General features: G+C 34.8%; 1 protein-coding gene across 1 annotated transcript; it reads right to left on the minus strand.

Moving 5' to 3' along the window:
- Positions 1 to 1,853: 1,853 nt before the first annotated feature.
- Positions 1,854 to 14,317, minus strand: LOC105347159 (beta-lactamase domain-containing protein 2). The gene is made up of 8 exons (XM_011456087.4): positions 14,064 to 14,317; positions 8,897 to 9,088; positions 7,825 to 7,924; positions 6,899 to 7,004; positions 6,096 to 6,218; positions 5,457 to 5,653; positions 4,498 to 4,743; positions 1,854 to 4,100 (listed from the first exon to the last, which is right to left on the minus strand). Exons 1-8 carry the CDS (start codon positions 14,315 to 14,317, stop codon positions 3,912 to 3,914), a joined length of 1,407 nt encoding a protein of 468 aa, XP_011454389.3. The 3' UTR covers positions 1,854 to 3,911.
- Positions 14,318 to 14,669: the final 352 nt, after the last annotated feature.

The raw sequence follows: 14,669 nt of genomic DNA on the forward strand, positions 1-14,669 counted from the left end.
TTTTTTCATATCCAATAAGCAATATCCAACAGAACTTGGACTTGACGAACCCAATAAATAGCCTAATGTGTGTCCGTCCGTCCGTCCGTCCGTCTGTCTGTTCGATTCGTGTCCGGTCCATATCTTTCTTATGGAGAAACATTAGAAGTTCTTACTTCACACAAAGATTGCTTATGACCTAAGGGTGTGTCATGACCTTGAACCAAGGTCATTCGGGCAAGGTCAAGGTCACTGGCAGAAAAAGTGCAAAATTTGTGTCCGGTCCATATCTTTCTTCTGAAGAAACATTAGAAGTTCTTACTTCACACAAAGATTGCTTATGACCTAAGGGTGTGTCATGACCTTGAACCAAGGTCATTCGGGCAAGGTCAAGGTTACTGGCAGAAAAAGTGCAAAATTCGTGTCCGGTCCATATCTTTCTTATGGAGAAACATTGGAAGTTTTAACTTCACACAAAGATTGCTAATGACGTAAGGGTGTGTCATGACCTTAACCCAAGGTCATTCGGGCAAGGTCAAGGTCACTGACAGAAAAAATTGCAAAATTCGTGTCCGGTCCATATCTTTTTAATGGAGAAACATTGGAAGTTCTTACTTCACACAAAGATTGCTTATGACCAAAGGGTGTGTCATGACCTTGACCCAAGGTCATTTGGACAAGGTCAAATCAATGGCAGAAAAAAAAAGCAAAATTCTTGTCCGGTCCATATCTTTCTTCTGGAGAAACATTGGAAGTTCTCAGTTCACACAAAGATTGCTTATAAGATAAGGGTTTGTCATGACCTTGACCCAAGGTCATTTGGGCAAGGCCAAGGTCACTTGCAGAAAAGTATAAAACTCGTGTCCAGTCCATATCTTTCTAATGGACAAATTTTGGAAGTTCTTAATTCACATCTAGAATGCTTATAACCTGAGAGTATGTCATGACCTTGACCAAAGGTCAATTGAGGAAGTTCAAGGTCATTGTTAAAAAAAAATCGGGCTCAGTATACCAATAATTCAAAATTGGAATTTCGTTTGATTCGAGTCATGTTTGTTAACATAAGGATGCAAATGTCCTCATGCATTAACAGTTAACTTGAACTAAAATGGAATTTAAAGAATAGAAATTGGTTTGTGTACTCATATAAGCATTAACAGTTTTAAAAAATAGAGCAGTTGTTATTTATAGAAAATGGACGATGAAAAAGATTCATTCAATATTTTCTATAATAGAAAAAATACATGAGTTATGATTTTTCTTAGCGGGGGGTATCAATTGTGAGCTTGCTCACAGTACCTCTAGTTTTACATTGTCCAGATAGTTTGTACTATGACTCAATTAAACTGACTTTATCATATCTATTGTTCCTCAGGTGAGCGATGTGGCCCATGGGCCTCTTGTTTTTCCTGCAATGATCGCTACCTTCATAACAAATTAATAAATTGATTGTAAAAAGTGAGTTAAATTAACTAAATTACTGTTAATGACATAAGTACATTAGATAAAAGAAACGGCCAAATCGTTTCCTGTTGGAATTTGAATCTGACATCATCGTGATTATTTCGTGTAGTCCGTTATTTTTCTTAGGTCGCTAGAGGTTTCGACCAATCGATAAACAGGAAATTGACCGAAATCTACAAAGAATGATCCCTTATTCCTGGTGAAAACTATATAAATATGAATAACAAGGAATCATTCTTTGAATGTTATAAGATGAACGAATGTATCATTAAAGTTCTGCAGGCTTTATTAGATTTAATCACCCCGACCGTATTTGATCACCTCATAATACTCAAAGAATGATTCCTTATTCCCTAAATCAAGACTTCCCGAATAATCGGTTTTAAGTTTAAATAAAGCAATTTTCTACATCTCAAAATAACAATATAATTTATTCAATAAATATCTATACATCGATGTACACTGTATATGAATAAATGATATAAAACAAACAAGAACCCGAGAATAATGTCACAGTGTTTTCAAACGCCACTGAAAGGAAAGAAAATGTACTAAGACTTTATCAATCCGTTTCTGGGGAATTTGCATTTCATTTATTCTTGGATCTTTGAGAATGTTGAGCATAAGAATTTATGCGAAGGGAAAGAAAATATACTTGGATTTTTATTTATCATGATTCTAGGGCATTTGTGTTTCATACGTTCTTGGATCTTAAATTGATAAAATAATTTGCAAATATTTCAAACTATTTCGATAAATACATTTCCGGTCATATTTCAGTCATTCATCTTTAACCTTCAGTTATTTTCAATTTTGACCATTATAACTTCTATTACCGGGTAAAAATTATAACTTGATATTATTTCAAATTCGCCGTGAGGTAGGGTGTTGCATTGAAATAAAAATGTTGATGGTATTGTCAGTATGGAGAGCATGTGTTTGTTTCCGTCAATTTTCAGATAAAATATAATTCTAGCGTACATGCATTATTAACAAGAGGCCCATGGGCCACATCGCTCACCTGAGCAACGATAGCTTTATATGGGCGTTCAAAGGATATTGTGCCATATGGCCCCTCGGTAGTTTACAAAAAGAAATATCCAAATTTTGCCCTTATTTTTGCATTCACTTATTCTTTGACATATGTACCTTTATGGAATACCATTTTTACCGAAAATAAGAAGATCCTATACAAGATACATAATAAAATTTTGGTAGGGATACATTGTTAAATTCTAATTTTCTTTAATCTTGTTCTGCCCACCCCTACTTTTTAAAGGGCTCAAAATATGAGGGTATATAGGTACATTTTCTTCCTCAACTACTTATTAGTTATTGTATTTTATTTAAAAAAAAAATTCTGTTTGTGAAAGAAGAAAATTGTACCTCAATGCGCTCAATTCATTAAATTAAAAACATTAAAAAATTTAATTGGTCTTCCCAATTATAAAACAATTGTTGTTTACCTGTCGTGAACTCGTGTGACGTTTTGTAACCTTACACACTTGATCGATGAATAAAATCGGATGAAAAATGATGTCACGTGATATGTTAAAGAATGCATTGATAGGCAAAGATCATACCGAATTATCAATAGAATGAATTGTACTTTAGTATGTTGTTAATGCATCAGATTGTTTTATTTGGCGCAGTTAAACAGTCAGCTGTTTGATTTACCGAAGTCAGTTTTTGATTTGATACGTAAACATTACAAAATAAAATAGGGCCGATAGTTCCCCAAGTTACAATGCATAATTAATGAAACGAAAATCAAAACAAGCTAAAACCATCGTCAAAAGTGAAATGCCAACGCTTTGGAATATCAAACTTCAAATTACTTCACAAAATCGGTACCAACGTATCTTGCATGTTTCAAAGATTCCCTTTGTACGCAAACGGTTGCACAACAAACAAATTCATCTTTGTCGGATTGACCCGTTTATCACCCGTCCAACATGGCTGCTTCAAACAAAGAACCTTGTTTTTGATATTTGGATAATCGAACCCAAAGCTTTAAACTGATTTAACCGCATCTTTATTGGTTTCGTAATAACTCAAATTTGGGACCAAGTTAGCCCTCAATTTTTGCAATTTATATTTTTCTATCTATAAGGATGAGTTATGCTAAATTACGTTAAATTTGACTCAGAAGTTCTTGAGAAGAAGATTTTTGAAAATGCGCCCCCCCTTTTTTTTTTGGCAGTTTCGAGGTGTTCTCTGCTTTGAATGAAAATTAGCCTTCCGCTTTTGCAATTTATGTTCATGTTTCCATAGGGATGCTTTGTGCCAAATTTGATTGAAATTGGCCTAGTGGTTTAAGACAAGAAGTTCAAAATGTGAAAAGTTTACAGACGGACGGACCGACACACAGACAGACAAACAGACAGATTCAAGTGAGCTAAAACTGATCAACTGGAATGTATATTACATAATTAAGAAAACCTAGGTTAAAGATTAAATGACGAGGTTTAGCCCTTTTCTCCGATATATTTTTCTAGACATTCATAGAAAGCCGCTTCGTATTGGAGAAACTGAACGTCATCTCCTAACGTGAAAGCCTTGAGGTAGCTAGTAAGATAGCCCAGTCCCACTTTTTTCTCTAAGTCGGCGTAAGCCGCCTGTCCGCCATATCCCGCATGACCAAACGACAGGTGCCCCTTCAAAGAAGCAATACATGGAATTAGACATGAACTAATTTAAAGCCACCCAAACTCAAATGCAACTCTAAATGACAAAGTATTGTTAATAATATCTATTAGATGATTTCATAAAATCTGATTGCTATTCTCCTTCAGTTTTGCTTTTCTGCTGAGTTATAATTAACCGCTTTGATCTAATGTATTTGGATTGAACGGTAGCCTATAAAGTATTCGCCGGAAGTTGTTGGTGGAAGAAAATGTTCAAGAACTTTGTTAATTCATATTGCAATTTAATTTTAAAAATCTGATTTCTAATAGGTATTAATTTAGTAACGTGTGTATCTTTTTTTAGCCCTTTTGAAACACCTTCGAATTCATTGACCATACACTTGCATTGACAATTTCACGGATTTACCTGAGGTGTCGGTAAAAAGAAGACCCCGCGCCCCACAGACACATCCAAAAGTCCATCCCAACTTCTCCCTGCAACTACAGGGGTTCCCAAAAGACGAACCATATCTGGTGTCAGGAGAGTCTTGTTGTTATAACTTCCTCCATTGGCTATGATTCCCCATAGTTTGGCCAATGACCGAGCATTTCCAAATCCAAGGAAAGAAGTCAGAGGAATTTGATTTAAATCCGGATTGTTGAAGGCAGCAAACTGAAATACATAATATGTAAACAATGCATACATTTAGAGTTAATAAATTTTTTTGGGTCAAAGAACATGATCATTTATAAGTAAACATGAATCCTTGTGTCTGAAAGTTGTCGGTCTTTGAACAATTAGGATGAATACCGCGCATTATCTATTGTCTGCACGGTGTGGTGTGTTATAAGACCAGATATTACAAAAAATTAGATAAATTCAATTCTTTTATCCATGTATTTTAATTTTAAATTAATGTATTCATAACATTGACGGTTTTTGTGAGCGATGTAGAAATGCTCTAAAACACTGTGTTCGAATCCCGTTTCGACGGGGAAAAAATATTGTGGCAGAGATTTAAGAGAGAAAACTTTTTTTAAGAATCTCGGTATTGCTTCCTTTAAACGTGATTGAAATGTGCATGTATTCCATGTGCATTCACTCAATTGCGTCCATGTTTTCGCATTGCATTTGTGTCGTTGCCTATCACTTGCATACATGTACATTCAAACTTATAAACTTTCACCTGAATAATATTGGTTAATGATTGTTTAAATAAATCTTGCAAGAGACTCAAAGATAATATTAAAGGAAGAATGATTGAATATAATGTGCGATCGAATGTATGAACGTGGTTAAACCACTATTTACCCTATTTCAAAGCATTCAATTTGGCTTTAACGCTTTGTAGTATTGAAATGTTACTAGTACTTGACAGTGCTTACCGTCGGTTCCTGGTTGAACCCGGAGTAGCTAGCACGCATGAACCTAGACATGGGGTTCATTATGGTGAGGAAGACGTTCAGCTGATGCCAACTGAACGACTTGAACGTGTGCTTTAGGATATTGGTCAGCGACAGCGGAACAAAGCGGGAGTTCCTGTGCAGCTCACTTCTGGGCAATCCATAGTGGATGTCGATATCTATAAAGAAATGTTTTAATTCTTGTAAGCACAACTCATCTTAAAACGCTACGCAGATTTTTGTAAAATACTATAGGTATTTAGGACATACATGTATTAAATGTGCACACTACAAGGATAGTTCAATTCCATTATTTTTCTGGGAATTTTGGCTCTTTTAAATTTAGAATTTTTGTTGATGTTACAGACAAAGGAATAGATGTACATATTTGTAGGAAGATTTGAGCTGATGACCTTTTGTGAGTTATATGCCCTTTATCAAATTTAATGCACGTACCTTGTCGCTTAATATGCATGGGTAACATTGTCGTGTAATGGGCAGGGTGGGGTATATGTGAGCTTGTCACTTTTTCTTTCATTTGGTTTTACATTACCGGTATTTAAACAGGCCACGAGTATTATTTTTAAAAATAACCACTACAAAGAATCCCCCCAATCTTACCAAAGGGTGTGGCTATTTCTTCTCGAAATATTTGGTCCACGTTCCTGTGCTTTGGGTCGGCCTTTCTCAACAGCACGTCCACGTACATTCCAAAGGTGATGACATGGTAAGAGTAGGCCGTGCCTTTCAATAAAAATTTTTTAAAAATATTCAAGATGACACCAAGAGTATCTTTATTGCAGTAAACTACAGTATGCGTTGGTGTGGGTGTTGATGTTATTTATTGAAATGACCCGATCAAGGACTGTTGAAGTAATCTAAAAAAAAATCTTTCTAGTTGTGTAAGATTTTTGACAAACTTGTTTATGATTCCACCACAACGTGGGAGACTTTCCATATTTGACATGTGAATCTTAATTAACTGGCGGAAGTTTAGAATTCCAGTACTTAAAAATGCACCTATGTAGCTTATTAATAAAATATATATAGTTCCTACAGAGCAATCGCATTAATCACCCAAATAAAAAATCACGGCGTAGTATATCTACCTGTGCAAAATGCTCGAGTTGTACGATAATACTGTACTGTATAATTCAATGAAAACATCTTTTACGTGCAAAATTGGTTTTATTTAAGCCATCAACTTACATTATATGGTTGTGGCATGTTGTAAATTATGAATTTACCGGGTGGCAGTAAATACAAAATTTACAACATGACAGTTGCTACACGTACTGAGAATATTTAAAGGTAGTTTACAATTAATGAGAGCAAGATCCGTGTATATATTGGTTTTGCTCATATTTTCTTTGAACAATGAAATAAATAAGGAACAAATGTTCAGCTTCGTTCATTAGTAATACCCGGTTTCCATACAGGTCGCTGTTCCTCCAAGAATGCCTCTACTTCCCGGGGATTAGTCTTCAGCAGTCTGATATCAATTGTGCCGTTCGTTATTGAGAGTCCTGCCTTGTTAGAGCAATTAAATACATTTACAGTTTTGATTTAAAATTTTATTCATATATTTGTCAAGAATGATTTAGTGATACATGACTTATATAAAACGCGCCATTTAACAAACAATTTTTACACAAATAGATCTAATTGAGAAGAAAGCGGGCAACATTTTTTTTAAATAGTTATCCTATATAATTGGTTAAAACCACACGATTTTGACACAACTGAGCAAAAAGGGGTGTATACCGGGTATTTTTTGCGGCTCGATGTTTTTGGGGTCTAGACCCTGAAAGGTATCATTTACATGTATTATATTTCTACGATTGCATTCGACCGCAAATGCAAACATATTCTATATTGCATCAAATTTCGACTCCCTCTTTCATTCGTGTTCCTGGGTTTTGACACGGGGCTATACACCGGTACTATATACCCCTTTTTATTTTTGGTGCCCAACTGAATTGTGTCAAACTCCTTGATGTGGTTTCAACAATTTCAAATCATTCTTTTTGTGGTATACTATTTTCCTTTCTGTTTGAAAGACGTGAAAATAATAACTTAGATAGTTATCCTTTGTCTGTCTTCTGTCCGTCTGTCTGTCTGTCTATCAGTGTGTCTGTCTATCCGTGTGTCTGTCTATCAGTGTGTCTGTCTATCAGTGTGTCCGTGTGTCTGTCTGTCCGTGTGTCTGTCTATCAGTGTGTCTGTCTATCTGTCTATCAGTGTGTCTGTCTGTCTGTCTATCCGTGTGTCTGTCTATCAGTGTGTCTGTCTATCTGTCTATCAGTGTGTCTGTCTGTCCGCCTATCTATCTCTATCTCTTTTTTCTCACCTGATGACTCAGTAACATCTCCACTGTTATATTCTCTTTGCCATTCTTCCTAAACTCAGGCCAGTAATGAGACACGAGTTTATTATAGTTTAAATAACCCCTGCAAATAAATTAGAATAGGGTTTATTTTCCCTTAACTTATCATTTTGTACTATATAATTATTTCGTGTATTAATGTTCGATTGAATATAAAACTTAAATTGTTGTTGTCGAACATGTTTAAAGATAACAGTGGACCGTCAATGGTGATAAATCATGCACTTAATATCATCCGAATTCGCATGATTTTTATTTCATTTTTATTTATTATTCCAAAGGATCAATCTCAGCAATGAGCAAGGTAATAATAAGGTATGCAAATTCGATCGCTGACACAAAATATTTTCTAGTCAATGATGCATAAAATTAAGTAATTTCATTTGTCTATTATCCAGTTCAGTTCAGTTCATTTATTCACTCAAACCCATTTCATGGTACATGAGGAGAAATATAACATTAAAATATACAAAAAATTAAACATATATAATTATAAGGTATATAAACTTGAGAAAAGTTAAATAAGTTGAAACTCGTGGGGGACTGCCTCGTATATATGCGTCCATTACATGCATTTTCATACCCCAAATAATCAAATTGTTGACGGAATTGCTTCAAACAAGCATGGGGCGAGGTGCAATGGTGGGCTGAGAGGGTTGTGATTAAGCGTGCATGACTGCTTATTATGTAGTATTAAATTACAAGTATGCTCTCCATTTAGAAAGGGCTTAACCCACCCACGCTTAATCTGTCTCATTGTGCGCGTTGGTTATTTAAACACTGTAATACGTGCTTATAGGCAAACCAGACATTGAAACTAATGTTAAAACGGGCTTGGTCCCTCTGGGCAAAAGTGCATGTAAACGTTCAAACAATTATGGATAACGCATATACCTGTACTTATGCACACCTTCCTATTCCTCCTTTTTAGCCTAATTTTGCGTGATAAAAATTCTAACAAAATCATCATGATAAAATTGAAAAGGATTATTGCTTTCATAACTACATGTATGTATATTACATCTGTTTTCATTACTTTTGTACGAAGAGCGCCACCAGAATAGCTGAGACCCCTTTGGTGGATGAGAACATGATGGATAAAGTGTCATTTTTCCACTTCCGGGCAGCCTCGATATCGGAGTATCCACCCCATATGTCCACCACTAATTCTCCTTTGTAGTAAGCAGAAAAGCATGCTCCCTTCTCCAAATTTGCTTTGATATTTTTCCTGTTAAAAAGTTAATCGAGTTCGATAAAATTAAGGACAACTAAAAATGTCATTACAAACATCGTTAAAGAAAGAGATGAGTAAAGCGACTCGATAGAACTAGCAATCATGTCAATCATCCAAAAACCACTTAGATATAAAGATGGGGACCTAAAATATTCATTTGTTTTATTTGTAACCTATGTCACATGCCATTTTTTGGAATTATAGGGCCTTGCTAAAATTTGGCATGGAAATTGATTATTTGAAGAATCAAACAAATATTTCTTGTTTGAACCATCATTTAATTATGATTTTGACACAGTATTAAGTTGAACACATGTAGTGTCTATAAAAGTAATATCTAAGTCAAAGTTTAAAAAAGCTTGCTTTACTGGTGGCTTCAAATGCCAGTGCATAATGAACACAACAACAGATGTTAAGATTATTACAAATATTTGGAGTAATCAAATTATAACGCAAATAAAAAAAATATTATTAATGTCATCTTTCCAGAACTTTGCAAACAAATGTATGATATTGCCTATGTTTACTTTGAAGAAAGTTTCCTTGAACATAAAATATAATGAATCGACATGAATATTTAGTTGATGATATCGATTATATCAATCATGATATCGATTATATCAATCATGATATCGATGCGATATTGCAATAATGACGACATTGATAACATGGCGGCGCCCATGAGCAGGAAGTGTATTTTTAGCTTAATTAAGCATCGAGACATCGAACTGTTGACGATAATACACTGTATGATATGTCTTAAAGAGGTTCGCTCCTCAGGATTTAGGTTACCATTTTGGATCACCTCTAGTCTAAAATTCTACATCACATATTGATTCTAGTAGTATATTTATATTCTACAATGCCAAATAAATTTTATTAAATAAAATGGTTTAAACAAAATTACATTTTTACAGGGTTTAGTAAGGGACTATATTTTGTGGCGAAAGGTTTTCAAGAAGAAAACGAACAATTTTCATAACTCAATACTAGATAGAGCACTGTCACTTTAGCTTTATAATTTTCAGCGCAGACCAAACTTCAAGATAGTTTGTGTATTACAATATATTCATGATGTTCTGAAAAACATATTAGAACAATATTTTGATTTTTCTATCGATATATTTTGGCAGATTTTAGCTTATATTTCATAGTAGTTAAGAAAAAAGTAACTCCAATTTTGGCCTAAGATTAGCTTATTTCATGCTATATCTAAAATTTTTGACATGTGACCCCTACTATTTTTACTTTTACATGAGACATTAAATGTATATCTGTAGAAGTTTTTTTTAATCGATGAACGGAATATTTTAAAGAATCATCGATATCGATATCTTTATCATGTTTACAATATCATGATTTAGGTCGAGGAATTTTCTGTCAAGATGATACACATAAAACTGACATTATAATAATATTTGAAATTATATTAACCTATGAAGTAAATATTCGTAATCGATGTCGATGCAGATATCGTCATCGTGTGTACGATATTATTAACATCGACTTTATGGTTTATATTTGGCACGTAAAGACGGTTATTGGTTACATATGCAGAGATAGTAATAGTTATCAAAAGACGCAAAAAACAAAACAAAGCATCACTGGAAAGATACATTATTTTACAAAAACTTTAAAAATCAGTTAAGCCGTAAGCATATATGGTCTTGTTGCAAGAAAGCTACAGTTTCGATTTAAGGGCAAAATTTAATTTCCGCCATTTTCTCAGTTCAGGAAGTTCAGTAAGGAGGCTGAATGGTAAAGCAATTAACCATCAAATGACAGATCTGCCTTCAACATTCAAATATGATATTTTGGGTCTCAAACTATTATTAAGTCAAGAAAAAATCCCAACATATCAAGCTTTGGAATTTGAACAATTTCCTATATTTGTATAAACGAAAACGAAGAGCCCGTGGTCAGCAGGTAAATATTTATAAACGAAAAATGGCAGCGGCCGTCTCAGCGTAAGTACAATTATTGTCACCATGTACGGCGAACTTCCTTGATCATCACCCCGCACCGTTTTTACTTTCGTTATTTTACGCACGTCTAAAGAATGTCACCTTCACATGACAATTCAATTTTCAATTCAATTCAGTTTTTTTCGCTCACACCATGTAATGGTACATGAGGTCAATCATTATATACAGTTCAAAAGTCAGAGGTACATTGTATAAATGAATAGATAAGTAGTAAATAAATAGTAAATAAGCATAAATATACAATATATACAATGAAGATAGGTGGAGTTATGTATTAAAAAAACCCTTTGAAGGTTACAAAAGAAATTCCTACGTGTAAACATATTATATAACTAGATTCGATCTCGTTGCGAGCAACGAGTGGGTCTTCCGTCCGATTTTTGAATAGATAAGATTAAACTTATCAATTCAAAGATAATATCGTAGATCTATGCGAAAAAAAAAAAAATTGCGGCACTCGAGGCTTGAACCCGGGTCGCCTGGGCCATGTCCACGACTATAACGACTGAGCTACTCGGACTCCGCTTCAGAACTTTGACGCTTAATTTCTCGAGAATGCCTTGATCGATTTTAAAACTAATTACATATTCCTAATCAGTAAAAGGGTCACTATAAGGTGTAAAAATTTCAAAGAAAAATATTAAAAAATAAAAAAGTCGAAAAATTCAATTTTTCAAATTTCCTTCCGGTGACGACCGGAAGTGACGGCAGATATTCTCTTGACCGAGGTACATTAGAAAAACGGTAGATCTATCATCTCTGAAAATTTCAGCTCTATATCTTTGCTCGTTTTTGAGAAACCCGACAGACAAAATTGACTTTTTAAAATCGTAAACGGACGATAACTTCTGACCGGAAGTGTTTTTTCAAAAAATAAAAATTATATATCAGCTTTAGATAAAAACACGTTTATATTGAAAATTTGGGCGTAATCGAGTCACAAATCTCCGAGAAATCGTCTGCACAAAATCGGTAAGAAAAAAAAAGAATAAAAAGAATAAGACTAGAGCAAAGCTCGTTGCAAAGCAACGAGTGGGTCTTCCGTTAATGTCGGAAGTAAAGCTGGAAGTTTCTGTAAGAAGCAGAGCTCTTAAACCATTAACAAGAGTAACTAAAATAAAAAGATGAAAAAATCGAATTATTCCTGGTACGACTTAACAAAATCCGAATGATTTTAAGTACGACTTAACAAACACCTTTCCGATTTCAAGAACGACTTAACAAAAAAAATCCGAATTGTCTAAGTACGACTTTACAATAATTTTTGGTACGAGTTAATTTTACTTTTAACATTTCGCTATTTTCTAAACCAAGGACGCGGAATAAAAATTTCCGGAAAAATCAATTTTTAAACCCCGATATCTCTGTAATGCATCGTCCGATTTTAAAACGGCTTTCAGTGTTAGATTCAGCTTGATAAGCTCTATAAAACACATATTCATTTTTGATTTGATCAGAAAATTCATTTTTTCGAAAAATTTGTTTCACTTCCGGTTTCGACCGGAAGTGACAGATTTTCATTTCGAGCCTTATTACAGAGGTAAATTGATCAAATCATAACCATTGAAAATTTCAATCCTCTATCTTAAAGCGTTTTTGAGAAAAGTCCGGGACAAAATGACTTTTTGAAATTTTTAAAAATGACGTCACGTCAAAACGGGGGTGACGTTCTCTTTAAAACTTTAACATTTTTGAGGGACGCCAACTTGCAACAATCTCTGAAAATTTCATCAAAATCGGTTAAAAACCTTTTGAGTTATGAGGCAAAAAAGGAGTCAGAAGAAAAGAAAAAGAATAATAACTAGATTCGATCTCGTTGCGAGCAACGAGTGGGTCTTCCGTCCAATTTTTGAAAAGATAAGTTTAAACTTATCAATTCAAAGATAAAATCGTAGATCTAAGCGAAAAATATTTTGCGGCACTCGAGGCTTGAACCCGGGTCGCCTGGGCCATGTCCACGACTATAACGACTGAGCTACTCGGACTCCGCTTCAGAACTTTGACGCTTAATTTCTCGAGAATGCATTGATCGATTTTAAAACTAATTACATATTCTTAATCAGTAAAAGGGTCACTATAAGGTTTAAAAATTTCAAAGAAAAATATTAAAAAATAAAAAAGTCGAAAAACTCAATTTTTGAAATTTCCTTCTGGTGACGACCGGAAGTGACGGCAGACATTCTCTATACCGAGGTACATTAGAAAAATGGTAGATCTATCATCTCTGAAAATTTCAGCCTTTTATCTTTACTCGTTTTTGAGAAACCCGACAGACAAAATTGACTTTTTAAAATCGTAAACGGACGATAACTTCTGACCGGAAGTGTTTTTTCAAAAATGAAAAAAAATGTATCAGCTTTAGATAAAAACACGTTTATATTGAAAATTTGAGCGAAATCGACCCAGCCATCTCCGAGAAATCTTCTGCACAAAATCGGTAAGAAAAAAAAAGAATAATAAGAAGAAAAGTGAAAAAGAAACAATAGAATAATAGAAGGGTCTTCCGCTGAAGACGGAAGACCCTAATAATAATAATAAAAAGAAACCGAAGTATAACTAGAGGGTCTTCCGTTGGAAACGGAAGACCCTAAAAAGTGAAAAAGAAACAATAGAATAATAGAAGGGTCTTCCGCTGAAGACGGAAGACCCTAATAAGAGCAAAGAATGCCATTACCGCGGTCTATTATAAAACTGTGTGAAATATCAGTACTCCAAATTTTTTGAGGAAAAGAAAATGACACCGTTTCTAAAAAAATAAAACGTGTTTAAAATATCATACAAAATGTATCAAAAGATAGTTGATGAATTCGGAGAGAGAGAGAGAGAGAGAGAGAGAGAGAGAGAGAGAGAGAGAGAGAGAGAGAGAGAGATGAATAACAGAAAGCTATAACAACAGCTTTCCGTGTATGGCAATGTCACGCCTGGTGTAAAATAACATAATACAAGACTATAATACTAGTAATATTTTTCAAGACACAACTTACTTGAACACATCGTAGACTTTCTGGAATGCTGGATGCACATATCCATCCACGGCCGTGGTAAGGCCGCTCTGTTGCCAGCGATAGCACTGTGACAGGATTACTGCTACCGCAGTCAACAACAATACATAATGTAATGCTGGATGCACATATCCATCCACGGCCGTGGTAAGGCCGCTCTGTTGCCAGGGATAGCTCTGTGACAGGATTACTGCTGCCGCAGTCAACAACAATACATAATGTCCCGGTTTCTCCATGTGAGTTCTCTTACTCTTCTACACTAAGTCACAATGACTGAGTAGGAATCACTGTAATGACATATTTAAAGTGAAATCGTCGCCCACTATAAGTGAAGGAGTTATCCCCCAGTACCGCGTTGTTCTGTATAAGGCAGGCACGTAGCATCGTTTTTTGAAAGTTGGGGGTGGTGGTGGGGGGGGGGGGGGGGGGGCAGACTGGTATCAGGAGAAAACGTCCCCAAGAGAAAACGTACCAAGGAGAAAACGTACCCAATTTCTAGGGTACGTTTTCTTTAAGAGGGAACATAAACCTAATTTTGAATAGTTTAAATACTATTTTACTGCATAGAGGAATGTAAGAATTTAATAG

Source organism: Magallana gigas, chromosome 7, assembly GCF_963853765.1.
Source record: "Magallana gigas chromosome 7, xbMagGiga1.1, whole genome shotgun sequence".
In the NCBI taxonomy this organism is placed as follows: Eukaryota; Metazoa; Mollusca; class Bivalvia; order Ostreida; family Ostreidae; genus Magallana; species Magallana gigas.